General features: G+C 56.3%; 2 protein-coding genes across 3 annotated transcripts in view; one reads left to right on the top strand and one right to left on the bottom strand.

Moving 5' to 3' along the window:
• The window catches only part of Evc (EvC ciliary complex subunit 1), a 31,891-nt gene extending 14,511 nt beyond the window's left edge, over nt 1–17,380 (bottom strand). Inside the window, exons 1-9 of the mRNA XM_042670309.1 lie at nt 17,131–17,380; nt 14,713–14,835; nt 10,666–10,749; nt 9,338–9,567; nt 8,189–8,273; nt 6,681–6,779; nt 4,895–5,032; nt 3,350–3,508; nt 290–506 (exon numbers count right to left, since the gene is read on the bottom strand). Of these exons, the coding sequence (XP_042526243.1) occupies nt 290–506; nt 3,350–3,508; nt 4,895–5,032; nt 6,681–6,779; nt 8,189–8,273; nt 9,338–9,567; nt 10,666–10,749; nt 14,713–14,835; nt 17,131–17,301 (1,306 nt within the window). The 5' untranslated portion in view covers nt 17,302–17,380. The remainder of the gene's footprint in view (nt 1–289; nt 507–3,349; nt 3,509–4,894; nt 5,033–6,680; nt 6,780–8,188; nt 8,274–9,337; nt 9,568–10,665; nt 10,750–14,712; nt 14,836–17,130) is intronic.
• Nucleotides 17,381–19,633: 2,253 nt separating this feature from the next.
• Nucleotides 19,634–24,579, top strand: part of Evc2 (EvC ciliary complex subunit 2) — a 53,506-nt gene continuing 48,560 nt past the window's right edge. Inside the window, exons 1-5 of one of the 2 annotated variants that reach the window (XM_042670304.1) lie at nt 19,634–19,681; nt 20,379–20,433; nt 21,231–21,397; nt 22,152–22,220; nt 23,095–23,281. In XM_042670304.1, coding sequence (XP_042526238.1) covers nt 21,248–21,397; nt 22,152–22,220; nt 23,095–23,281 — 406 coding nt within the window. In that variant the 5' untranslated portion in view covers nt 19,634–19,681; nt 20,379–20,433; nt 21,231–21,247. Of the gene's footprint in view, nt 19,682–20,378; nt 20,434–21,230; nt 21,398–22,151; nt 22,221–23,094; nt 23,282–24,579 lie in introns of those variants that run through there. The other variant, XM_042670305.1, reaches the window with a different exon arrangement.

Genomic DNA, 24,579 nt, shown 5'->3' on the forward strand with positions numbered 1-24,579 from the left:
TGTGGCTCCCCAGTCCACGACGACCCTGCCTCTCCCTTGACCGCCCTACAGCTGGGCGGGGCCGCGTCACGTGGGCAGGGCGGGGGCTGGGCTCATGGCTAGGCATGCAGGGACTGTCCTTGCTCCTGTCCCCGCGGAATTCCGGGTGAGCCTGGCTTCCTGGGGTGATCCTGACTGGAGGAGGCTGGCTACTCCAGACCCCGTGTCCTGGCCTGTGACCTGTCACCTGTGGTCCTCTCCTCCCCCCCATCCCTCCCCTCCGCCTGGGGCCCAGGGAGGGCAAGCTCACCCCTGCTGAAGCGCTCGGCCTCCTCCCAGAAGGCCTTGTGCTGCTGAGCCAGCAGCTCCTCCTTCTGCCCCGCGGACAGCTTTCCCTGGGCGGTCAGCAGCTCCAGGCCACGGGAGATGGCGGCCAGGCGGCATCTGGTCTCCTCCTGGACCTGCAGCCTCAGGAACTCCATCATTTTTGCCATGTATGCCCGCCCCATCGTTCTCTCCAGAATGTCCTGAGGGAAAGACAGAACCATGGCCTGGGGTCATCAACAGACCATGTGGCTCAGGGAGACCCTGGGCTCCAACACCACGCACCAGCTCGGAGCGCAGCCCAGGAGTCCCTGAGCCTCCGTGCCTGTTATCCAGCTGGTCAGAAACAAGAAACACCGCCCTCCCCCTCCTCTCCCCTCCCCGCGGGACGGTGTAGCCCGTGTGCTCGGCACCCCTGTGGGCTCCATAGAAGGCTGCTCTTAGGGACAGGAGCCCAGGAAGCACGTGACCAAAGGCGCTTGCCCCTCCCTCCGTCATCCGTGCCCCAGGCCACCACAGTCCTGGAAAACACACAAGAGCAACAATGGTCGCCGCAGTTCTTGTCTTCCCATCCCAGAGAATCTGAGGCCTGGGATGTCAGAGATCTTTTTTCCAAGGGTGAGACTGGGATGAATATTGACCCCCAGGCTGGGCGTGGTGGCTCAAGTCTGTCATCCTAGCTACTCAGGAGGTGAGCATGAAAGTTCACAGACCTCATTTCAACTAATGGCTGCACACGCCTGTTATCCTGAATACTAGGGAAGCCCCAAGGCTAGGTCCTGCATCCCCAGTGACACGAAGAAGCCCCCGACCCCCCAGGAGGTCACACCACAGGATGCTCTGGGTAAAACACAAGATTCTACCTCAAAAACAAAATGAAAAGAAGCTGGAGAGTGGGGCACTGGTGGCTCACGCCTGTAATCCTAGCTACTCAGGAGGCTGAGATCTGAGGATCACGGTTTGAAGCCAGCCTGAGCAGGAAACTCCGTGAGACTCTTATCTCCAATAAACTACTCAAAAAGACAAAAAAAAACAGAAATGATGCTGCGGCTCAGGCTCAAGTGGTATTACGTTCACCTTGAGCAAAAGACACACAAGGACAGTGCCCAGGTGGAGTTCAAGCCCCAGGACCAGCAAAAAGGAGCTAGAGTCATGACTCAAGTGGTAGAGCACCTGCCTAGCAAACGCAAGGTCTCCATGGCCTCCCGACCTCATGGGGGGGGTGGTGAGGGGCTGCGGGACACGCTGACCCGAGGCGGGCACAGGTCCCGACGCCGTGGAGCACAGAGCTCCCTGGGGATTATCTGAATGCCACTGGGGGGGGCTCTCATCTCACTCCTGCACCCCCTCCCGGCCATCTCTGTCCCAGGCCACTGCCACTCCTGTTGTCCCCGTCCTCTTGGCCCTTGTCTGTACGGCTGATGTAGGGACTTTGTCCCATAGGGCTCTGTCACCCCTAGCCCCTCCTGGGCTTTGCCCCCAAGTCCTGGTTCCTGGTGTCCCTGGGCCTCTGTGCCCCACTGCCCCTAAGCTCCTGCCTCAAGGTCCAATCTCCAGAGCCCTTGAAGCAGCCCTGGGCTGCACCGCAGTTGCCGGCCCAGCCATGGGCCTCCCTGCGGCTGAGCTGTGTGGCCTCTGCTCCAGCCGCAGGGAACAGGGGAGGGTGGACAGTGCCCCAGGTAAGTCCCACCGGAGCGCACTGGGCCTCACCATCCAGTCCTCACAGCTGTGGGCCCCTGCCTGGCTCCCTCCGGTTCTACAGCCCCCGACAGCGGCCGCCCACCGCTAGAGGGCGCAAGAGGATAAGCAGAGGACCAGGAAGATGGGAAAGCCATGCTGGTCCTGCGTGCTCAGAACCCAGGTGTGGCTGTCAGGACTCTGGAAGGTTCCGGGAGATGATGGAAGGTCAAAGATGTGCAGGGGCCGAGGAGCCATCTCACTGACCTGAGTACAGGTATCTTCCAAGTTCCTAACCAGAGCCGCAGGGCCTGGGTTTCCTCACCTGAGGGTTAAGAGCCTATGCCAAGCATGCTGACTAAGAGCCAGGGCGGTGCGCGCTCCATAACCATCAGGAGTGATTCCCACGTCTCTCAGCATCCTCTTTCTTTTGGTTTGAAGACATAGGATCTGATGGGTTCGGGTTCCATCTTGGGGATTTTCCTGGGTGGTACTGATACTACTGGACACATTCTAGATCCACTTGTCCAGACCAGAACCACTGCCTAGAGAATCTGCAGTCCCCAGGGTTTATCAAGAATGTGGAGAATTACAGCACCTAACAGGCCCATTTGTGGCAACTTGTGGGTGTTAAGAATCACCTGGCTCCAAGTAGCTGAGCCCACACCCAAGGTTACACAAGTGGATGTCTGTCCACCAGAGAGATGCATCTGTGGCTCCCATCAGAACCATCTGCAAAGTTTTACATGCCAGGCACGGGCCATTTGTGTAGCGCAAACATCGTGCGTGGGTCGTATAAAATCACTGCCACATGCAGAAGGCCCAGGGCAGCTGTCAAGCCTACCAGAGGCATATGTGTCCGGGCCTTCACATAGGAAATGATTCTGTAGGCCTCCATCGGGAGCAGGACTGGAGCGGGCAGTTCAGAATCGGGGCGGGGCTGTGTGCCTGGGCACAGGCACCGTTTAAAATCTCCCCAGGGGATGCCCAGGGCAGTGGGAGGAGCCAGCCAATCCTCTCTCTGTGGCAGGGGGCAGCGCCTGCACTGCTCACCATCGCTGCCAGCAGAACAGCCTCCAGCATCCAGGCTGCCTCCCCGCCTGCTTGAGCCTGACCTCCGGGTGGAGGCCCACCAACACCTCATCAGAACTTTCTAGAGTTCCCCCCATGACTGTGCACAGCTTTGGGAACCCTCTGGGCCAGCGCCTCCATCCATGCATGGATGACAGATTCACTGCTTTCTGGGGGGCACTGTACCCCCATCCACAACATGAAGGGTGTGACCTGATTGTCTTGATACCCTGGGCCTCAGGACGCCCCCATCTCTAGCCTGACCACGCACGCGTTCCTGCCCACCCACCTGCCTTACCAGAGCCTGCAGGTCCTGGGCGTCCCGCAGCAAGCCCTCAGCTGTCATCATCCTCTCCCTCAGGGAGGCCAGGAGCTGCCGCACCTTGGAGCCGGAGCATTTCAACTGGTCCACAAGAAAGTGCTGGATGTCTTCCATCTGTTTCCAGAAAGCTTCCATCTGTGAAATGAACACAAGAGGCAAGGGACAGAGGAGAACACTCGTTAAAGCAAACTACACGGCGTGCACTTGAGATTTGAGATCCACTTCCTAGTGCAAACCGTTTCTGAACCACCCTGCAGCTGCAGCTCCAGCCAGTTTATCTTGGGCCCGATCACGCTCTGTGGAGGTCCTCGTGGTCCTCTGTGGTGGCAACAGTTTAGAGAGGGCTTTCCAGAAAACTGCGTGTAGAGCATCCTGGAACCCGATCTTTTTGTTTTTTTGTCGGTCATGGGGCCTGAACTCTGGGCCTGGGCGCTGTCCCTCAGCTCTTCAGCTCAAGGCTAGCACTCTACCACTTGAGCCACAGCGCCACTTCTGGCTTTTTTTTTCTGCTTAAGTGGTGCTGAGAAATCGAACCCAGGGCCTCATGCATGCGAGGCAGGCGCTCTACCACGGAGCCACCTTCCTTCTTGACAGGAGGTGAACACAGCCCACTGTCTGTCTCTGCCCTCTCAGCTCACAGCCTTCCCCGGCCCCCACTGCTGCTCACCCACAGCCAGGCACAGCCACACCCTGCACCCGGGACGTTTCACCCAGCGCGCCTCTCCACCACGCCCTGCAGCGTGCTGACTCCGCTCTGAAGCGGCGTCTCCACAGTCCTCCGGCAGGGACCCTCCCAGCTGCCACGGTGAGCCTCGGCCCGGCCTTCCTCTCACGAGAACCGCGGCTTCACGCTCCCACATCCCCTCGGCCCCGAGGACGCCCCATTTCCTAGCTCTGGTGAGGCCCTCCCGTCCTCTCTGCAGTTTGCACTGCTATGAACACACGCTTCTTCTCATGAGGATGCCCAGGACCTGGACCTGGGGACACTCGGCCGCGTGCTCAGGCTGGTGGCCCTCGGGCCTCTAGGGGAGATTTTCCTTTTCACTTCAGAAACTCTCACTTGGTTTACATCGTTTGTCAGCCAGGACTATGCCTGTTTGTTCTAATCCTAATCTTGAGTAGCCTGGGGAAGATCTGAGGATTGTGGTTTGAAGCCAGCCCAGGCAGGAAAGTCCGTGTGACTCATCTCCAATTATCCAACAACAACAACAACAACAAAAAACAGAAGTGGAGCTGTGGCTCAAGTGATAGAGCACTATATTTTAGCAGAAGCAGCTCAGGGACAGTCCAGGCCCCGAGAGCAAGCCCCAGGACCAGCAGAAACAATTTTTCTTTTTAAAGCAATCTAAAGTTTAAATGGGGAAAAAAGTCCTCTGGGAATCCTCGCCTGCAACTACACTTTCTGTCTGTTAACCTTCAGGCTCTGGATCCCAAGCTTGCTCGGGTCATGATGGGTTCCCATGTTAACCCCGCCCAAGAACCAGCTCTTTACGGGGGAGGGGCCAAGAACCCAGCACGCACGTTGTCCAGGAGCTGTTCAGAGCGCTCTCTCTCCTCCTTCTCCACGTCCGCCAGGGTGATGTAGACTGAGTCCCCAGCACCCAGCATTCCCGTGTGCGACAGGCTGACCTGAAGTCCCTTTTCTAATTCCTCCAAATCCTAAAAACAAAAGACCATGCACACATAAGGAAGTGAGCAATGAAACTCAATGGTAGCTTAAATTTTAGAAAAAGACAGTTTTTTTTAAAAAAACAACTTATTAATTGAAGTGCCCTTTGAACAAGTACTTTAAATGAAAAATACTTTATATGACTAACTGGTTCTTAACAATAATTAAAGCTGTGAGGATTGTCCTGCTTAAAGCTTAATGTTAAAATCCGATTTTCCTTATTAAACATAGATCCTCAGGATTGAAGGTTATTTTCTTCTATGTTCCCCTCTGCCAAGACAGTATAGGTATACTTTCAAAAAAATTAAAAGTGACACTGGTGTTGGCGGCGGCACACGCCTGTCATCCTAGCTACTCAGGAGGCTGAGATCTGAGGATCACAGTTCAAAGCCAGCCTGGGCAGGAAAGTCCCTCAGAATCTTCTTTCCAATCAACCACCAAAAAAGCTAAAAAGTGGAGCTGTGGCTTAAGTGGTAAGGTCGGCAGCCTTGAGCAAAAAAGCTAAGGCATAGAGGGGAAACTCTTAAGTTCAAGCCTCAATACTGGCAAAACAAAACAAAAAAACCCAAACAAACCCAAAACCAACCAACCAAACCAAAAAAAAAAAAAACACACAGAAAAACCAAATCATGTATTTCAACCCTTGTAAAGTCCTGGAAAATATCATCACGTGAGGGGTGGGCTTGGGAGCGAGTTTCTTCCCTACTCCTCTGGTTTCTGTAGGGAAACAATACACACTACACACCAGGGAGGGAAGAATGTATTTGATTGGTGGGCTTAAGCACAGGAAGTGGGTGCAGTGACAGTTTCCCCGCCCCTTCATCTCTGGGATGCAGCCATCTCGGAAGGCCATTGCTCTGTTGTGGTCTCAGAGCAGGGTGGGCAGCAGAGGCCCTGTTCCATGTGGGAAGCCTGGCTGGTGTCCACACAGGGAATTGGGCTAATGCCGACATTCAGTACTGGAAAGCCAACGGTGCTGGGGGCTGCGGGCTCCCGTGTGTAATCCTAACTTCTCGAGGCTGAAATCTAAGGACTGTGGTTTGAAGCCGGCTGGGATAGAGACTCTTATCTTCAGTTAACCAGCTGGAAGTGGAGGTGTGGCTCAAGGGTAAGCGCTAGCCTTGAACAACAACAGAAAACACAAAAAAGAAAGCTATTGGTGGCCACTGCACCTCTAGCCACACCCTTCAAGACGACCCCGGCCGTGAGAGCGGCATTGCTCCATCTAGCTCTTTCACTCTATCAATGGACTCGTCTGGAACTCAGGAAGGAACCTGGGGTCCTATGAGAGGCTTCTCCAAACACCAACAGGGAGAGCGGGAAGCGGTTCTCTCCAGAGCAGTTTTCTAGTTCTTTCCACACTGGAAAGAGTCAAGTCCAAGTAATACAGACGGTGAGTGACAATCACTGAACACATTTTACCTCTCAAATAGCCTTGCTCCTTGCACTGACTAACACCCTTGGGTTGTGACTATGTAGTAGCTGTGAGTTCTAGTAGCCTGTTTTTTTTTCTTCAAATTTTCTTCTTACACTCACTTATACATATACTTCTACACCTCACTGTAATATAAATGCTGCCACATAGTACTTTTTTGCATTAAACTGTTTCCAAGTTGCCTTGGGAGGTTACACACTCACACATTCTTGCTTTGAAAGAATCGTCTGGCACAGTTCATCATCAAACTTCTTCTTAGGAAGGAGGTCGACGAGGCACATTTTTAAAATCTGGATAAACATCTATTTTCAGAAGGGAAGTTAACAAAGAAAGGTGTAACCAACGGTCTCCCCCTCTCTTTTCCCTCCACCCCACCCCCCAAATACTTTTTGCTACAAGAAAAGACCTCACGTCATATATCATGATAGCGGCCTACCATGTATTGCATTTCCTTCCGTCCGTCCGTCCGTCCTTCCTTCCTCTCTTTCTCTATCCCACTCTCTTTCTATATTAGGGTTTTGAACTCAAGGCCTTGTACTTGCTAGGCAAGCTTCATACAGGCTAGGTGTGGTGGTATATACCTGTGTTCCCAGCTGAACGGGAGAGTTGGAAGGATCTTGATTCTATATCATCCTGGGCATGAGTGAAACACCCTACCTAAGAAAAGGCTGCTCTGTCGAGTCAGCCAGGATCACTCTGCTCACCCGCAGGGAGGACCTGAGAATGGAGGCTGGGGTCCCTCCCCCTCCCCCTGGGGGAGCACGGGGCTCTGGGAGAACAGCCCCGCCCTGCCCCGGGGACAGCAGCCTGTGTGGTGGCTCTGGGCCGGTGCTGGTGGAGGAAGCGTCTCAGCTCTGTGTCTCAGATCCCAGCATGAGCCATGGCATCTGGCGCAGCGCTTGTTCTGAGCCGAACTTGGTCAGGCGACCCCAGGTCTGCCTCTCCGGCAGTTTATCACCGCGGTGTCCGCTGTCCTGGCCATCTGTCTGCCTGCCTGTCTGTGTCACTCTCTTTCCCTCGGTTTCCTGTCCCTACTCCTCTCTGACCGTCACAGACTGTGCCCCAGGGGGAGCAGACTGCTCGCTCACTCTTAGTCTTCTCAGGGGATGAAGCTTGGGGCACCGGCTGCTCCTCCATAAAGTAGGGGTAATCATGGTGAAGACTAACTGTAACTATCCACTTCCTATCCCCAGCAGCTGGGCGCTGGTGGATCACGCCTAAAATCGTAGCTACTCAGGAGGCTGAGATCTGAGGATTGAGGTTTGAATCTAGCCTAGGCAGAAGAGTCCAGACAATTCTTATCTCTAATTAATTAGCAAAATGCCAGAAGTGGCTCAAGTAGTAGAGTGACAGCCTTGGGCGAAAAAGCCAAGGGAGTGTGACGCCCAGAGTCCAAGTCCCAGAATCACCACACACACACGCACACACCCCTAGCACTTAGTAGGCACTCAATAAAAGCAGTGGGCATAATCATCAGGCCAGCCGCCAATCCTCCGAAGAGGATTCAGGCTGCACTTGGTCTCCCTCAGGACCTGCGGCCTGAGCACCTCGGGCAAAGCCGCCTTTCCACCATGCTTGGACTCCCCCATGCTCCCTCCACGCTCCCCCACAGTCCCCTGCCCCCCCACACCTGCCCCTCCCCCCTGTCACCCAGGCCTGTTTCCAGGCATCTCAGGGTCCCCAGGACCAGAAAGCGATGCTTCCCACCTACCGCGTGCTTCTCCCGCCTCAGCGCCGCATCCACACGCATCAAGTCCTGTAAGTGAAGGCTGTGGACACACAGGTCTGTGTCCGCGCTGCGCCGTGGAGAGAAGCAAGCAGGAGACATCAGAACACGGCCGCCCCGCTCAGGCCCCACGTGGGCTTTCTACGTGTCCACTGCCCCGTTGCCCATACCCACCAGGGACCAGAGAGATGCCGGGGACCGGCCGTGAGTGGGGGACACAGCAGGGGGGTGTGAAGATGGACCGCATCAGACAGGGAGGGGGAGAGCCTGCCCCTCCCCGCCCCCCATGGGCCTGTCTTTCCTGGGTGATGCCCTAGCAACCTCTGCTTCCTTGAGCAGCGACCTGGCTGAAAGCCAGGGCCAGCCCAGCCCCACCCAGGCAGGGATTGGCCTTCAGGCTGCCAAGCCCAAGGCTTAAGGCCTGGCCCGTCCCCACTCCGGAGCCCCTGGGTCAAGCGCCCCTTGGACTCCTGGACTGTGGGGCCGCGGGGCCAGGCCTTCTCTCCTCGCTGCTGTGGGCTCAGCGGTGCTCTGGATGGGAATCTGGTTATTGGGAAAAGGGGTTTTGGTGGTGCTAGGTGGCTCCATCGCTCACTGGCTGCATGAGCTTGGGAAAGTCACTCAGCCACTCTGGGTCTCCATTTCTTGTTGGTGAAACGGGAGAGACAGCAGAATCTGCCTCCCAAGGAAGCTAATAGCCGCAGGGATTCAGTCATTCACTGATCAGTATTTGTTGATCACCAAACTGGCCAGGCTCCCCCTGCTGGGCGCCGGGGGGCATAGTGGTGCTCCGGGAACCGGCTGGATCTCCCGGCTTTGGGAAGTAACCCAGCACAGCACTGAGGAGTCTTCCCAGTACTCTGCCACCAGTACCTGCACAGTGCTGTGACCCTGCGCACAGGCCTGGCAGTGGTTGCACGAGGTCCCTGCTCGCCTCTCCTCAGGGCTCTGGTCTGACTCGGTAACGTCAAGGGTGATCAGCAATGCTCAGTGAGCAACCAACGGCTTGCTGCTCCAGCTCTGATGCTGGGCTGCTGTGTGTCTGCTCCTGGGTCACTTAACTTCTCTGTTCCGGCCTTCAGACACGGGTAGCTCTGAGCGTGGGAGCCCCACCCTCCCGGTGGCGCACCTCACCTCTCGCTGGCCAGCACCTCAGGGAAGCTGCCCACGCGGAGCAGGGCGCGGCTGAGCACCCTGTCATCACTGGCGACCGAGTGCAGAGACGAGGAGCTGCCATCACCCTTCTCCGCCTGGCTCAGGCTGCCCAGGCTGCTGGCCGGGGAGGCCTCCACGGGCTGGTGCGGTAACGCCGCCTGCTTCAGGGTCTGGTGCAGGGACGGCTTGGAGGAGCCGTCGGCCAGAGGCTGGGGCCCAGAGCGGCACAGTCAGGGCTCAGGGCGGGGACTCCTTGCCTGGCATCCTGGTGATTCTACCACAGCGCGCCGACAGCGTGCAGACAGCGTGCAGACGGGCTGAGGGTGCGAGACGCTGCCCCAAGACTACGGCCACGCCCAGTCCTGGGGCTGAGTCTGCTCCTTAGTCCCTGCACTTGCCCCCAGGAGGCTAGCCCCTCTGCCTCCCCCCCCCCCCCCAGGAAACCCTCCATACATCCCACTGGTCCTAGCACCTACAAGGAGCTCCACCCACATGGGGGTGGAGCACGGGGAGTTGCACCCTGCACAGAGAACCCCAGCATCATTGCCGCCCGCATCTAGCCTAGTCTAGTCTCCCCACCTCCTTCCTTTTTCTTTTTTTGTCAGTCGTGGGGCTTGAACTCTGGACCTGGGCGCTGTCCCTCAGCTCTTCAGCTCAAGGCTAGTGCTCTACCACTTGAGCCACAGCACTACCTCCAGTTTTCTGGTAGTTAATCGGAGGTAAGAGTGTCACGGATTTTCCTGCCCAGGCTGGCTTTGAACTGCAATCCTTAGATCTCAGCCTCCTGAGCAGCCAGGATTACAAGCGTGAGCCACCGGCATCTGGCTCTTTTTGTGCTGGTCCTGGGGCTTGAACTTAGGGCATGGGCACTGTCCCTGAGCTTTTTTGTTCATGGTTAGTGCTCTACCACGTGCACCACAGATCCACTTCCAGCTTTTTGATGGTTAATTGGAGATAAGCATCTCATAGGCTACGATTCCTGCCCAGGCTGGCTTTGAACCGTGATCTTCAGCCTACTGAGTAGCTAGGGTTATGGGCATGAGCCACCAGCCTCCCAAAGGCCTACTTCTTTCTTAGTTTGTGCTCTGTCATGAGTCAGATCTGCCCCAACAGCACAGAACAGAGTGGCTTTCCCAATCTGCTCCATTCCACACCCCCGAGGTAACCCCTGAGAAAATGATCTGACACAGAATGCTCAAATGGCCCCCAAATGGCACTTCGAATCCCTCCATGCCCCCCACTCCCACGTGAATCTCTAACATGCTGCCAAATTCATCATAGCCCTAAGATACACTGAAAACTCTCACCCGGAACTTCTGATTGATGGGGTACACCACTCTGGCCCTCAGCGCAAACTCGGTGATATTGCTGTTGAAAGGCAGCTCTTGCTCCTGCAGGGGACAGAGAAGAAATGGCAGACAGGCTTTCAGAAAAATGAAGGACAAACTGCCAGGAGTTTCCAAAGGGTAGATTTCAATGGGAGAAGAGCGGCTGCAGGAAGGGGCTGTGATAGGCTCATTAGAGCCTGGCCGAAGGGATGGACAGATGGATGGACAGATTCAGATATGAATCAAGTGGCTGAATAGGTAGAAACAAATGGGTGGATGGTGTCAGGTCCAGATAGCCAGGGGTCCTTATCTTGAGGCCCTAGACCGATGCCTGGCTTTCTGAACACACCTGCCTTACTCTCTCTGGTGTAAACCTTGGCTGGTGCAGGCCAACAGGGATTACGGCTGCCTTTTGAACAGAGCAGAGCTTTGAACACTCACTCCTACCTTTCTCTGCGTGTGATGCGTTTCATACGCTATCTGCCTCACTATTATTTACTTTCGTAAAACCCTCCACTAGACAACTCTAAAACCTTCCACTAGACAACTCTACCCACTGTAGTGCCCTAGCCCTGAGCCAACAGCTTTGGCTGGAGGCACCCCTCCCTTCCCCAGCTTCTCTCTGGATAAATCTGTGCTGTTGTTGAGTCATCTTTTAGTCTAGTCTCCGTTCCTATCGACCCTGATAGCTGGATGGATAAACGGGTGGACAGGTGGGTAGATACACAGATGGACGAGTAAGTGAATAGCTAGATTGATAGATGAATAGGTGTCCAGATGGATGGAGAGATGGATGGATGGACGGACAGATGGATGGACAGATGGACGGATGGATGGAGGAATGGATGAATAAATGCATGAATAGGAACCATGAGTTCTTGTCTGCTCTCTACCACAAAACCAGTCTTAGATGACAAGAATGCGGGAAGACCAGCAGTGGGCTGAGCTTCCAAGGACCTGACCACAGGAACGATAATCTCTGCTTCCCAGACAGGCCAAGCTGGGCACCTGAGGCCACACCACTAGTCAACAGCAGAACTGGGCCTTGAACGTGGGATTTTCTGGCTGCAGGTTTGTCTGCCAAAGTTGACACCAGAATGGCTGCTTCATGACAATAGTGAATAAGAACCAGAATAAGAGCCATGCAAGGCAGAGGGAAGGGGGTGCTCAGGAGGGAAGCTGGGGTATCGCTTTGTTGTGTCTCACGCAAGGCAGACACGGAGGGATCTCATCACCACCGAGTCCCCAGTGCCACTAACCCAACCTCCCAGGCCTGGTCAACGGCAGGCTGGTTCCCCTCCCACACCCCAAGGGTGCCTCGGCCCTCGGATTTGCTTATGGCATCTCATTCTCCAGGAGTGCTCATCAGGAGCATGCCCATTTCACAGAGGGGAAACTGAGGCTCAGAGACAGCACCTTTCAGTGAAGAAGAGAATGGTTCCAATTTGCAGCTTCCTCTATGGCTCATCTTCACCCCTTCTGGGCTTCCCTGGGACCTGAGGGCACCCCACACACCTTCTCCCCTCCCCCTCTACCCACAGCTCCCTCCCCCACGCTGGACCTGAAGTGCTTCTGGTTCAAAGGGACCTAGATGAAGAGCAGCAGGAAGACTGAAGGAGGCCGCTTCAGGATTGGCTGCACCACCTGTCAGTCAAAATGTAAATGAGGGCGCTTGGGAATGAAACCACTATGGTTTAGAGGCCCACAGGAAGCAAAGGAAGCAAAGCAACCTTGTGGGAAGTCTAAGAACAAGGTGAGTGCAGCCTCTTAGACCTGTGGAGACAGCACTGGGGAGACAGAACCTGCGAGGGGGGCTGGACTGTCCTGCCTGGGCGGGGCACCACCTGTGGGCGCGTCTCCCTTCCACCCTGACCTCTTGCAGGCCACAGGCCTGAGGCTGGAGATGAAGAAGGACCGCAGAGGGCAGTGACATCTGTCACTGTCTGGCAAGACCCACTGACCACGGCCATCCTTCCCTGTCCCATCCTGCTCTCCCCTCCCCCCCCACCTTCTGGGGCAACACAGCTATTCAGAAAACTGGCCACAGGGTGGGTTTACAAGGTAAAGCCGAAGCAACGCCAGTCTTCAGAAGACCGGTGATGTGTAAGAGTGTGTGTGTGTCTAGGGGTGTCTCAGAGAGACAGGAAGCCTCCATGGGGTTCAGAACCCCACCCCGGCAGGTCTGCAGACTGGAGTCCCTGACCACAGCCCTCAGAGCTCTGGGGACTTCCTGTGGGTTTTCACCACAGAAGCATATTCCTCAAGCAGAGCTCAGCCAAGCCAGTCAAGCTCGGGGGCTCAGCCCAGGGCTCCTCTTCCATGCCAGAGGACGGGTGGGTCACGGCTGGACTCACCCCCCAAACAGTGGGGAGCACAGGGCATCTGCAGAAGGCGGGGTGCCAGCCCCACACAGGCAGCTCCTCAACCTCTGGCCAATCATTAGCTTGTGGACAGGCATTTGCTCGATGGAGTGAAGCAGCCGCAGGTGAAACATTACCAGGCAAGGAGAGACTCGGGGTGAGCTGAGAATTGGGCTAACCCCGGGGTTGGCAGTCAGCCGCTGCTGGCAGAGTCTCCGGGACTTTGGGAACAGGAGGACCCCCCCCCCCCCCCGGGAGGGACACAACTTGGTGACACTGAAGGAAGCCATGACCACAGCTCACAAAGCAAGGAGCTGTGGCAGCACACGCGCGTGAGCAGGCCTGGCTTTGGTGCTGGAAGCCAAGGCCAGAGTTCTTCCCCTCACAGCTGAAGCTATCTTCCCGGCCTGTGCCACTGCATTCTTGTTTTTCTTCCAACTACTTCTGTTGGGACAGAATTCCTATAGCAGTGCCTGGGGCTGGCACACGGTTTTCTAATCCCTTCACAGGTACGGGTGGATTTTACACGTTTTTGTTGTATTCAAGAGAAACCCCTGTGCCAGCGGTGCTAGCTCATGCCTATAATCTCAGCGCCTTGGAGGATGAGATGGGGGAATCTTAATTTAAAGCCAGTCAGAAGGAAAGGTTAGTGAGATTCCCACCTCAGCAACTAAGCTGGGTGTGGTGGCGCCTGCCTGCCATCCAAGCTGCTCAGGAGACCACAGGTAGGAAGATTCTAGTCTGAGGCCAAAAAACACAAGACCTGCCCCCAAAAATAACTAAAGAGAAAAGGACTGGGGTGTGGCTCAAGTGATAGAGGCGGCCACCTGCTACAAGGCCCGGAGTTAAAACTCTTATTATGGCAAAGAGAGGGAAAGAAGCCCTTCAGAGATCACCCTGCCTTCTCTTTTCCCACCCCAACCCCTGACCACCAACCCTGAATCTGTTTTCTGTCCATATAAACTTTCCAGTTTGGAATGCTTTCCGTGGAACGCTCCCACGAAACATTCCCTATAACATAAGGTTCCTCACTTAGCGTTAACCACCCATTCCTACAGAGTTCATCACGTAGCATAAGTACTTATCCACACAGAATTCATCACTTAGCACAACTACTCATCCAGACGGAACTCATACTTAGCATAACTACTCATCTATACAGAACTCAAACAGCAGTGCCGAGGATCCGCATATAATCACTGTGTATTAGCTTTGTTTCTTTTTACGCCCAAGTAATATTCCTTTGTGGATGTGCTGCATCTCCCTCACCCTTGGTCAGCCAACGGCCACCTGGGTTTCCACACGATTACGCAGTGAGCCATCACGCAGTGCATCTGCACCGCAGAGGGCGGTGATGAACAGCCCCACAGACGGGCAACGGCAGAAGCTCCCCGCATAGCTCTTGCAGGCACAGGATCCCGTGTGCAAAACCAGCCCAGGGCAATGACCGGGCCTGGGGTCACCTCCGACAGGGGTGCTGCTCACCAGGATGTGTGCACCTGGCGCACTCACCAGCTTGAAGCTGAACACATGTGCATTTGCTTGCGTGTGAACAACACCTGGCAGGCCTATGGGGGAAGCAAACGTGTTGGTCTGGAGACACAACACGCGGGTCACCAGTGGGATGCCTGACAAACGCCCCAAAGACACACAGACACAGGCTTACCAGAGCCCCCTCCGTCCTCAGCAAGGGTGCCTCTCTCCTGCGTCTCCTGGGTGGGGTGCTCGCTTCCAGCGGGCTCGGCACATCCGGCTCCAAGTCCTTGAGCAGCCGTTGCGCATTGTCCTTCTGAAGCACAAAGGGAGACACGGGACCTGAAGCCCAGCAGCCCGCGTCCCTCCGAGAGTCCGCCGGACGACTGGCCCGGCCAGCGGCCACCCCGGCCTGCCTCTCTGGCCTCCACGGCCAACTGGGGGTCTGAAATGTGTTCTTCAAGATGGCCAGGATCACTTTCCCGAGAAGCTGCCCTGCAATGTGCCCCACTTTCAAGCGGGGTCAGGAATCACCAGTCACGCAAGGACAGATTCTAACATAAAAGAGCAAAACGCAAAGCAAACCGAAGGGAAAGGCAGGCAAGCAAGCAGACATGACACAGGGAAGACGTAAAACAAGAGGTCAACAATTATCACGTCCTCAGCCAGATAAGATACTCCATTCACAAAGCAAGAACAGCAGGGCAGTTATAACCAGACAGGATTCCGGAGCAAGAACTCTTGAACACAATTGAACACTGTTATTTAAAATAAAATAAAATAAAAAAAAACACTTACAAGTATAAAGTTGAGAAAAGTCTTCCAGATAGTTGTATCAACAACAAAGAAAACAGATGGCATACTGGAAAGAAAATAACAACCCTCAGAGCCAGGTACAAGTGGCTCACACCTGTCATCCTAGCTACTCAAGAGGCTGAGATCTGAGGATCATGGTTCAAAGCCAGCCCAGGCAGGAAAGTCCGTGAGGCTCTTATCTCCAATGAACCACCAGAAAACTAGAAGTGAAGCTGTGGTTCAAAGTGTAGCGCACAAGCCTTGAGCAAAAGAGCTCAGGGACAGTGCCCAAGCCCCGAGATCACGCCTCACAACTGATTCCCCATCCTCCCTAATAAATAAAGATCCTCAGAGGCCCAAGCCAACCTTAACATGGTAAGAAATAAGAGAAAGGAAGAAACAAGAGAACATATAAAACAATCCTCTAAGAAACCAAGCAAACAAGTTCCCAGGCTGAAAGATCTGGTCAGCGTCCAGCACAGTGACAAACAGCAGGGCCACCAAGACGCACCTTGATGTGCTGTCCCTCACTAAGGACAGAGAGAAGAGTCTTTAAGAACCCTGGAGGCTCAGACCTGCCGGCCTAGCTACTCAGGAGACTGGGATCTGAGGATTGAAATTTGATGCTGACTTGGGCAGGAAAGTTCCTAAGACTCTCATCTCCAGCTAACCACCAAAAAGCCAGAAGTGCAAGTGTAGCTCAAAATAATCAAGTGTCAAGGCTCTGAGTTCAAGTCCCAGTACTGACCCACAAAAGGAGGGAGGGGGAGCTCCGGAAGGACAAAAGGAAAAGAAACCGTGCAGAGCACCAAGCTTCAGAATGGAATCAAATTGCTCAACACCAGCTATGGAAGTCAGAAGGAAAGTTTTCTTTAAATGCCTTTTAAATTCTAGGGAAAGTTATTTCCGACTTGAATTTCTGTCCGGGCCCAACTGGAGTGACCAAGCCAGACCGGCTGGTTCTGGGGCTAGCCCAGGCTGACTTCTACCATATGGGATTTCGCAGACCACTCGGCCAGGCAAGGCCAACTCAAGCTCTGGTGTTAGGGTTCAGACACACAGGGGTGGGCGGGTCCTGCCTCGATGGGAACCCGGAGCCTCCGCGGTCCTGCGCTGAAGAGTGAGAGCGGCCAGGACCCCGCACGCCCGCGACCCACAGGGCGGCTGCGTAGAACAGTCTAGGCCGGTCTGACCTGAGCTATGGCCACCCAGAGCCCTGGTCCTCACAGAACACAGTGGTTTGGGGATCCGCATCTGTTGTTTGGATTCCGTGCCTCAGTTTCCTCGTCTGCAAAATGGGCACATGGGTGGGGTTGGTTCAGTGCCCTGTGGTGGATAAAGGCTTTCTCCATCTCAGGCCTTTTTTATTTTTGCTTCACCCTGTGTCTCCTTCAAACTGGCAGCGGCCAGATCTCTCCCGCCCACCCAGACGCCATCCAGCCCCGGCTCCCAACAAAGGTTGGTTTGGTGAGTGGAAAAATCCGAGGCAGGGCTGGGCTCCTGGGCAGCCCCCCTCTGCGCACTCCTGGGAGCCCGGGCGCCTCTGCTAGCCCTGTGCCCAAACTTGGTCCTGCAGACGGGGAAACTGAGGCCTGGAGAGGGGTGTCAAGATCAGCGGGCAGGGTAGCATTTAGCAGACACCTGTGCGAGGCCCCAGGCCGGAGCCCCCGGGGCTCTGCCCGTGACTCTCCCGGGAGCCCAGAGCGGCCGCGCGCCAGGGAGGCGTCGTCCCCGCGGGCACGGGGCGCAGGGCCCCCGCGGAGGAAGAAGAGGGCGCCCCGCACGCCCCTGCCACGCCGCCCGCCCGGGGACCCACCTGGCGCGGGCGCGGGCGGCGGGCGCGGCCGCCGAGCCAGAGCCCCAGGCCCAGGCCGAGCGCGGCGCCCAGCAGCAGCGCGGGGACCAGCAGCGCGGGCAGCGGCCGCACGGCGTCCCGGCCCAGCCGCAGCCGCGCCTCGGCCGCGCAGGCCGCCGCGCCGCGGGCCATCGGGGCGCCGGACCGCGGACCCGCGCCCCCCGCGCCGCCGCGCCGAGCCCCGGGGGCCCCGGGCCGTGCGCTCCCGACCTTCCGGTCCTGGCGGTCGTCTTCCCGCCCTCCCCCGCCCCCCGGGCCCTTCCCTTCTCCCGGAGCCGAGGGAGGAGCCAGCGCCGCCCGCCCCAAACTTTGCGGCCCCCCTTCCGCTCCCCGGCCCGCTCTGCGCGCACTGAGCATGCCCGGGCCGGGCGCGCCTTCCAGGGGCGGCTCCAGGCCAGGGGTCCCGGTGTAAGCCTGGCCTGGAGCTTCTGGGGGCGATGCGGGGGGGACACCTTGAGTTCTCACTCCCTGTCTCCCCAGGCCGGGGTGCGGTGGGTGGAGTGGATGCTGATGGCCCTCACTTCAGGAAGAAGCTCCCTGAAGTGCCCAGCCCCGCGGCCAGCCGCCCCCCCACCCCCAAGCCCTGCCCAGAGATGTTTTGCCTCCTGGGCCACACAGCCACAGACTCTGAACTTGTTCCCTTGTGATCTTTGTTATCTTTGTCTCCATCCTGGCAGTATCCCGGCTGCTCCAGGAGAGCCAGCCTCACACCCAGAGGCTAAGAAGCTGTGTGGCTCTGCGCAGTCAGGGAAGTCCACCCACCTCCATCCTTGCAGCTGTCCAGGCAAAGAATTCAGGCAAGACAAAAAAGTGGTGTAAAAGTGATCAGAAATATAATAGGAAATAGGCCGAGAACCATGCAGTTCGGGATGCGGCTATGCTGTGGGAAGATGGCGCTTTACTACATCTTCAGTAGTCTCTAACCCGTCTCCAGGGTGCAGGCGGTGAGCATTAGATCTAAGGAGAGGAGGAATTCGGGTTGGGTGCAACGTGGCATGGTTGAAGAGCCCCGGTTACAGGTGAGGCCTGGCAAGTGGTCATTAGCTCAGCTCTGGTTCTTCTAGGTTCCGGAGAAGCCCCTAGCATCACTTGAGGGGTGCAGTCTGGTACCCAGGAGATGATTCTTCTGGTTCCAGGGTGCTGCCTGATCATGACTGCTAATTATCCTCACTTGTGAATAATCTGTCCTGCAGGGCTCTGCTGTTCTTTCGGGGTCCGTGTTAGTCCTTTGTCGTGAAAACGTTACAGGTCCATCTGTCCTTCCTGGACCCTGTGGTGATTGCAAAAGTAACTGGAGAGAAGGCTCAGAACGATGAGGACATGTGGAGGCAGAGATGGCGGGCAGAAGCAGCTTCAGTGCCTGTTAGGAACGCTTTTCACAGATGGAAAGCGGCTTGGCTCCCTAGTGAGCATCAGCGTTAGTCGGTGGGGTCTGAGCACTTCCTGCGATCACCTGTGGGAAGCCCCCACATCCCAGGCCCTGTCCGCAGGTCGCGGGAATCCGGCCGTCTGATCAGTGCGCTCTCTCCCTGTGGTCTCAGGGGCCTTTGCAGAGACCCTGCAGGTGAGGCAGGCTGGGAGCTCTCCGGGACCCCAGGATGCCTGGACGGGGGCAGCAGCTCCTCCCCTGGGGGGGGGCATTGGCTGGTAGATTCTCTGACCCTCAGACACTATTGAGTGTGAGGCCAGGAAAAATCTGTCCTGAGGGGAGCAGGGCTGCCAGGCTGCGCTGGGAGAGGGAGCGGACCCCTCTTTCCAGCGGGCTCAGGAAGGAGGCCGGGGCAGGGATGGGGAGAGGGGGAGGCAGGTGTCCTCCCGGGCTCCAGTCCCTTGCGGGTTTAGGAGGCCAGCCGGCTCTGCTGCTCCCCAGGAACGCAGGGTTACCCCACAATCTAGGGCCGGGTCTGGGTGGCGTTGAACCCCAACAGGAATTGAGTCCCCGCCCCCGTCTTCTGTGCACCCCTCCTGTCGCCCCCTCACCCCCGCCCCATGCTGTCCCGTCCCGCACATCTGCCCTGCTAATCGCTTTCCCAAGGGGGGCTGGTTGTGGCGGGGAGACCTGGGGTTCAGTGCCTGGAACCAGGCAGTGTCTGGGTGGGGGGAGGTGAGTTGGGATCTAGGGAGTCCCGTGCAGTCCGGGGTCGGGCCTCCGTCCCCGAGCCTCCGCGCGGGTCCCCCTCGGCCCCACGCCCGTCGGGACGCCCGGGCCCCGCCCGCTCCAGGCCTCCAGTTGGGCAAACTTTGGGCGGCGGCGCGCACGGAGCATGCGCGGCGGCGGGGCGGGCCCGGGTCCGGAAGCGCCGAGTGCCGGGCCATGGGCGCCCCGGGCGCCGGCGGCCCCGCCGCGCGGGTGCTGGCCGCGGGCGTCCTGGCCGCGGCCCTGGCGCTGGGGGCCCCGGGCTGGTCCCGCGAAAGCCCGGGCCGCCCCCGCCGCGCGCTGCCGCCCCCCGAGCGCGCCGCGCCTCCCCCGGCCGCGCCCGCCCCGGACCCGCCCTCCGGACGGGGCGCGCGGGTGAGCGGGGCGCGGGCCGGGGGCCACCGGAGGGGGCAGCGGGGAAGGGGCCGGCTGTGCGCGCGCGCGGGCCGAGGAGGGAGGCCGAGATCAGGGAGGACCGAGATCAGGGAGGACGAGGAGGGAGGCCGAGGAGGGAGGCCGAGATCAGGGAGGACGAGGAGGGAGGCCGAGGAGGGAGGCCGAGATCAGGGAGGACCGAGATCAGGGAGGACGAGGAGGGAGGCCGAGGAGGGAGGCCGAGATCAGGGAGGACCGAGATCAGGGAGGACGAGGAGGGAGGCCGAGATCAGGGAGGACGGGGAGGGAGGACCGAGATCAGGGGGGACAGGGAGGGAGGATCGAAAGAGAGGATCAGGGAGGATGTGGAGGGAGGACAGGGAGAGGGACTGGAGGACGGAGGACCGAGGCTGGGTCCCACCATGTGGCAGCCTGTAGCTCGCCTCCGACTGGGGACAGGGGGAGCAGGCACAGTGGGGTGGCAGCTCGGCCCAGGGTCAGGGTTCGAGTTCTGCTCTGCCTCCTAGGAGCTCTGTGTCTGAGGGTGACTGTTAGCTTCTGGTGCCTTACTTTCTGGGGCTACTTGGGGGTGCGTGGGGGAGGGGAGCAGCTGTCCCCAGGGCAGCTGGCTGTGACAGTGGCCGCCACCCACTTCTCAGGGGTCTGTGGTCTGTTCTTTGTGCCCTTGAACTTCCAGGACCTGTGCAGTGTGGCCTGGCCGCCCGGGGGAAGTGCTGGTTTGGGGTTTGCAGGTGAGTGTTGCTTCCAGGGGCCTCAGCCAGGGCACTTGTGTGCTGTTGCTGCAGCAACAAATCTCACAAACTTCCTGGCTTTAAACAAGCCACATTTGTTCTCCTCCAGTCTGCAGCCGGGCCGGGTGTCCACAGGGAGGGCTCCTCCGGGGCAGGGCCGTGTCCTTGCCTCTCCAGCTGTATTCCCTGCACCGCTCGGGTCATGCCCGACCCACTTTGGGGTCAGCTTCAGCGTCCATCCCTAGTTGCCTCTCCCTGACACTCAGCGTCCGGCCGGACCACCCAGCAAGCCCCCACCAGCCCCTAGTGGAATCACACCTGCAGAGCTCCTGTTTCCAGAAGGTCACGCTCGGGACCTTTTCTGTGATTGGAGGCGTCCCCTGTTCATCACACCAGGTGTCAGAAATGAGCGGAAACGTTAGCTGTAAGCAAGGGGACTTGATTGGCTCTGTCATTCGTGGGCTGCAGGCCCAGTAGGATCCAGGAACAGAGTGTCTGATTCCCAGGAACATCCCATGCCTAGTGGGTCCGATGGGTGGCCAGCACACACTCAGAGGAGGGCTCCCCCCAAGGGACACCCCTAGGTCCTGAGCTTCCCCACCCACACAAGTGTCTCGTGTGCCTGGCAAAGAGAGAAGTCATTCATTCACTCATTCATTCATGCAAGCATTGTTGGAGTAAGCACTTACTCAGTGCACCATTTCCAGGTTCTCGTGCGCTCTGTGTGTTGCCTTGAGTTTAACCCCAGGCCTCAGGGCCTTTCTGCATTACGTAGTGTGTGCTTGGCTGTCTTGCAGCAGGAGGACCACTCAGAATGAAATGCAACAAGGAAGCTGCAGGCTGCGCCTCACCCCTCACTTCTGCTGCCTCCCCTGGGCTTTGGACCCATTCCTTCTTTGTGTTCATGCCGCCGTGGCCCAAGAAGAGCTTGGTTAAGAGAGGGTTTCCTTTAGCCCAGCGCCTGGTAAGTCACAAGTAGTATATGTGTGAGCGCACGTGCGTGTGTGTGTGTGTGTGTGTGTGTACATGCTGCTTGTAGCACTGTCCCTTAGTTTTTCTTTTAAAACATGTTTAAGAGAGTGAATCAAGCCTGTAGTCCCTTGGGACTACAGTGTAGAGACTTGTGGTTTGACATCAGCCTGGGCATAAATGTTTGTGAGACTTTATCTCAACTGATGGCTTCAGGCAGTGGTGTGCTCCTATCGTCCCAGCAATGCTGGGAAGCAGGAACAGGAGGATGGCAGCCCAGACCAGCCTGGGCATAGATAGAGTCCCCATATCAAAAATTACCAACACAGCCGGGCGCCGGTGGCTCACACCTGTAATCCCAGCTGCTTAGGAGCTAAGAGCTGAGGATCGTGATTTGAAGCCAGCCCAGACGCTTATCTCCAATTAACCACTAGAAAACTGGACGTGGTGATGTGGCTCAAGTTGAAGAGTGTTAGCTTTGAGCTAGAAAAGCTCAGGGACAGTGTCCAGACTGAGTTTAAGCCCCACAACCAGCCAAACTGCCCCCCCACCACCAAAAAACCCCCACAGAACACAGAGAGCTGGTGGAGTGGCTCACATGGTAGAGTACCCTCTTAGTAAGCGTATAGTTTTGAGTTCAACCCCCAGCGTCGCCAAAGAACAACAGTAACCCGGCACTTGATACCGTCCTTATTAAAGGTGTGAACCATGCCGTGTTTCACTTTCTTGGTTTCTGTATTTTGTTGTAGCATGGGCATGCTTCTAGTGAGGTTCCAGGACCTTCTGACACCGGAGTGACTTTTCAGAAATGTGCGCTGGTAAGTTTCCATGAGTGGCCTGTACTTGAAGAGATATTAGGCAGTTATGGGAGTGAATATGTGCCCGTCTGTGGGGCGGCGCGCGTCTGTAATCCCAGTGACTCAGGAGGCTGAGATCTGAGGATCGAGATCCCAAGCCAACCCAGTAAGAAAGTCTGTGAAACTCTTCATCTCCAATTAACCAGTAAAAGTCCAACAGTGGAGCTGTGGCTTAAATGGAAGAGTGTTAGTTTTGAGGAAAAACAAAAAGCAAGCAAGCTCAGAGACAGTGCTCAGCCCTGAGTTCAAGCCCCAGGACTGGCACACAAAAATAGTGCTGAATCTTGGGCTGTGTTGCTCCTGCCAAGTGTGTAAGTGTGTAAGAAATGAGGTCTAATGTCTGGGGGACTCTAGGATTAGGGGCTTTTGGGAAGGAACAGTTGAATTATTAGTATTATTTTTTTCTGCTGCTACTAGGGCTTGAACTCAGGGCCTGGACACTGTCTCTTAACTCTTTCATTCAAGGCCAGCACTCCACTACTTGAGCCATAGATCTACTTCTGACTTTTTTTTTGGTAGTTGATTGGAGATAAACATCTTACAGACTTTTCTGCCGGGCTGGCTTTGAACTCTGATCCTCAGATCTCAGCCTTCTGAGTAGCCTGGATTACAGGTGTGAGCCACCTGACTATGGTTGTGCACCTGGGATCTTTGTTTCCTTCACGATTTTCTGAAGGAGTAATTCGCTGTCTGGGTCTCAGTTTCTCGACAGTGTTTCTTCTTGGCCCTCCAAGGGCTTGCAGATCAGATGGAACCTGATAAAAATCTCAGGCATTCTGAGACCCGGTGAGCTCACATGGGGAATGTGCTCTCCTTCCCTCTCCTCCTGTCCTAGGTGTCGGGGCCCAGTGAGTCACAGACCCTGCATGTGCGACTGATTGTGAACAACACCAGGACACCTGTGTCCACCAACCTCTCGGATCTGCTACTCATGGACTCCGTTTCTGGTCTCATCGTCAGGGAGTCAGTTGGAAATAAGACTGGGGATGGACTCCAGGCTTTCAAGAAGAGGTTTCTGCATGGTAACGGCTGCGCTCACCCATCAGGGATGTCAAAAACAGGGGTTCTCAGATATGAGCTGGAGGTGTGAGCTGTTCACAGGGTCACGGGGTCAAGCATCATGGTGGATCTGCTTAGTGCAGTTCACAGGTTACTGCTCAGAATCTTATTTCTTACCTTAGACAGAAGTGAGATTCTAGGAAAGAGTTCTCTGTTTTTCTTCAAGTGTAGATTCAATTTTTGTTTTTATTTTTTGCTTTTGTGTTGGACCTGGGGCTTGAACTCAGGGCTTGGGCGCTGTTCCTGAGCTTTTGTGCTCAAGGCTAGCACTCTACCACCTTGAGCCACACTTCTACTTCTGGCTTTTTGGTTAATTGGAGATAAGTGTCTCACAGCTTTTCTTGTCCAGGTTGGCTTTGGATAGTGATCATAGATCTCAGCCTCCTAAGTAGCTGGGATTACAGGTGTGAGCCAATGGCTCCTGGCTTAGAGATGCAATCTTTTTTGTTGTTGGTCATGGGGCTTGAACTCTGGGCCTGGTCGCTGTCCCTCAGCTCTTCAGCTCAAGGTAGGTGTTCTACCACTTGAGCCACAGCGCCACTTCCAGTATTCTGGTGGTTTATTGGAGATCAGAGTCTCACAGACTTTTCCTGCCTGGGCTGGCTTTGAACTGAGATCCTCAGATCTCAGCCTCCTGAGTAGCTAGGATTATAGGCATGAGCCACCAGCACCCGGCACAATTTTTATTTTATGAATGGTAGGGTTTCCCTGGTGTCAACCACCAACCTCATGACTCAAATTCCCATCCCTTGGGAAGAAAGACAGCTCGTTTTGAGTTGCACTGGACGGAGGTAGGAGTGGGTGGACAGCCTCAAGAAACATGCTCACATGCTGTTTAGATGTGTTCACCCATGTTTAAGCATGTTCACTGGTATGTTAGTCAGCCTTCTGTTACTGTAACAACAAACCAGAGGCAATCAACTTAAGAGGAAAGGTTCGTTTTGGCCTATCGTTGTGGATGTTTTTAGTTTATGACTGGTTGGCTCCTTTGCTCTGGAGCTATGGTGGTGGCACATTGTGGCTGGAGCAGGAGTGGTGGAAGAAAGCCATTTGGCGTATAACAGATAATTGAAAGGTAAAGGGCTGAACCCCACAGACCCCTAGGAGGGCTCTCTCCAGTGTCTGGGCCTTAAGTATCCCCCCACCTCCCAATACAGCCATGACCAGGTGCCAAGCGTTGAACACATGGGTCTTGGGGGCTTTGGTTGGGCCCTGGAGGGGTTTGCAAACTGCTTGGGTTGGCTTTCCCAGGTTCCCTCCA

This window comes from Dipodomys spectabilis, unplaced genomic scaffold (assembly GCF_019054845.1).
Source record: "Dipodomys spectabilis isolate Male_0828 unplaced genomic scaffold, ASM1905484v1 ptg000532l, whole genome shotgun sequence".
NCBI classification, from domain to species: Eukaryota; Metazoa; Chordata; class Mammalia; order Rodentia; family Heteromyidae; genus Dipodomys; species Dipodomys spectabilis.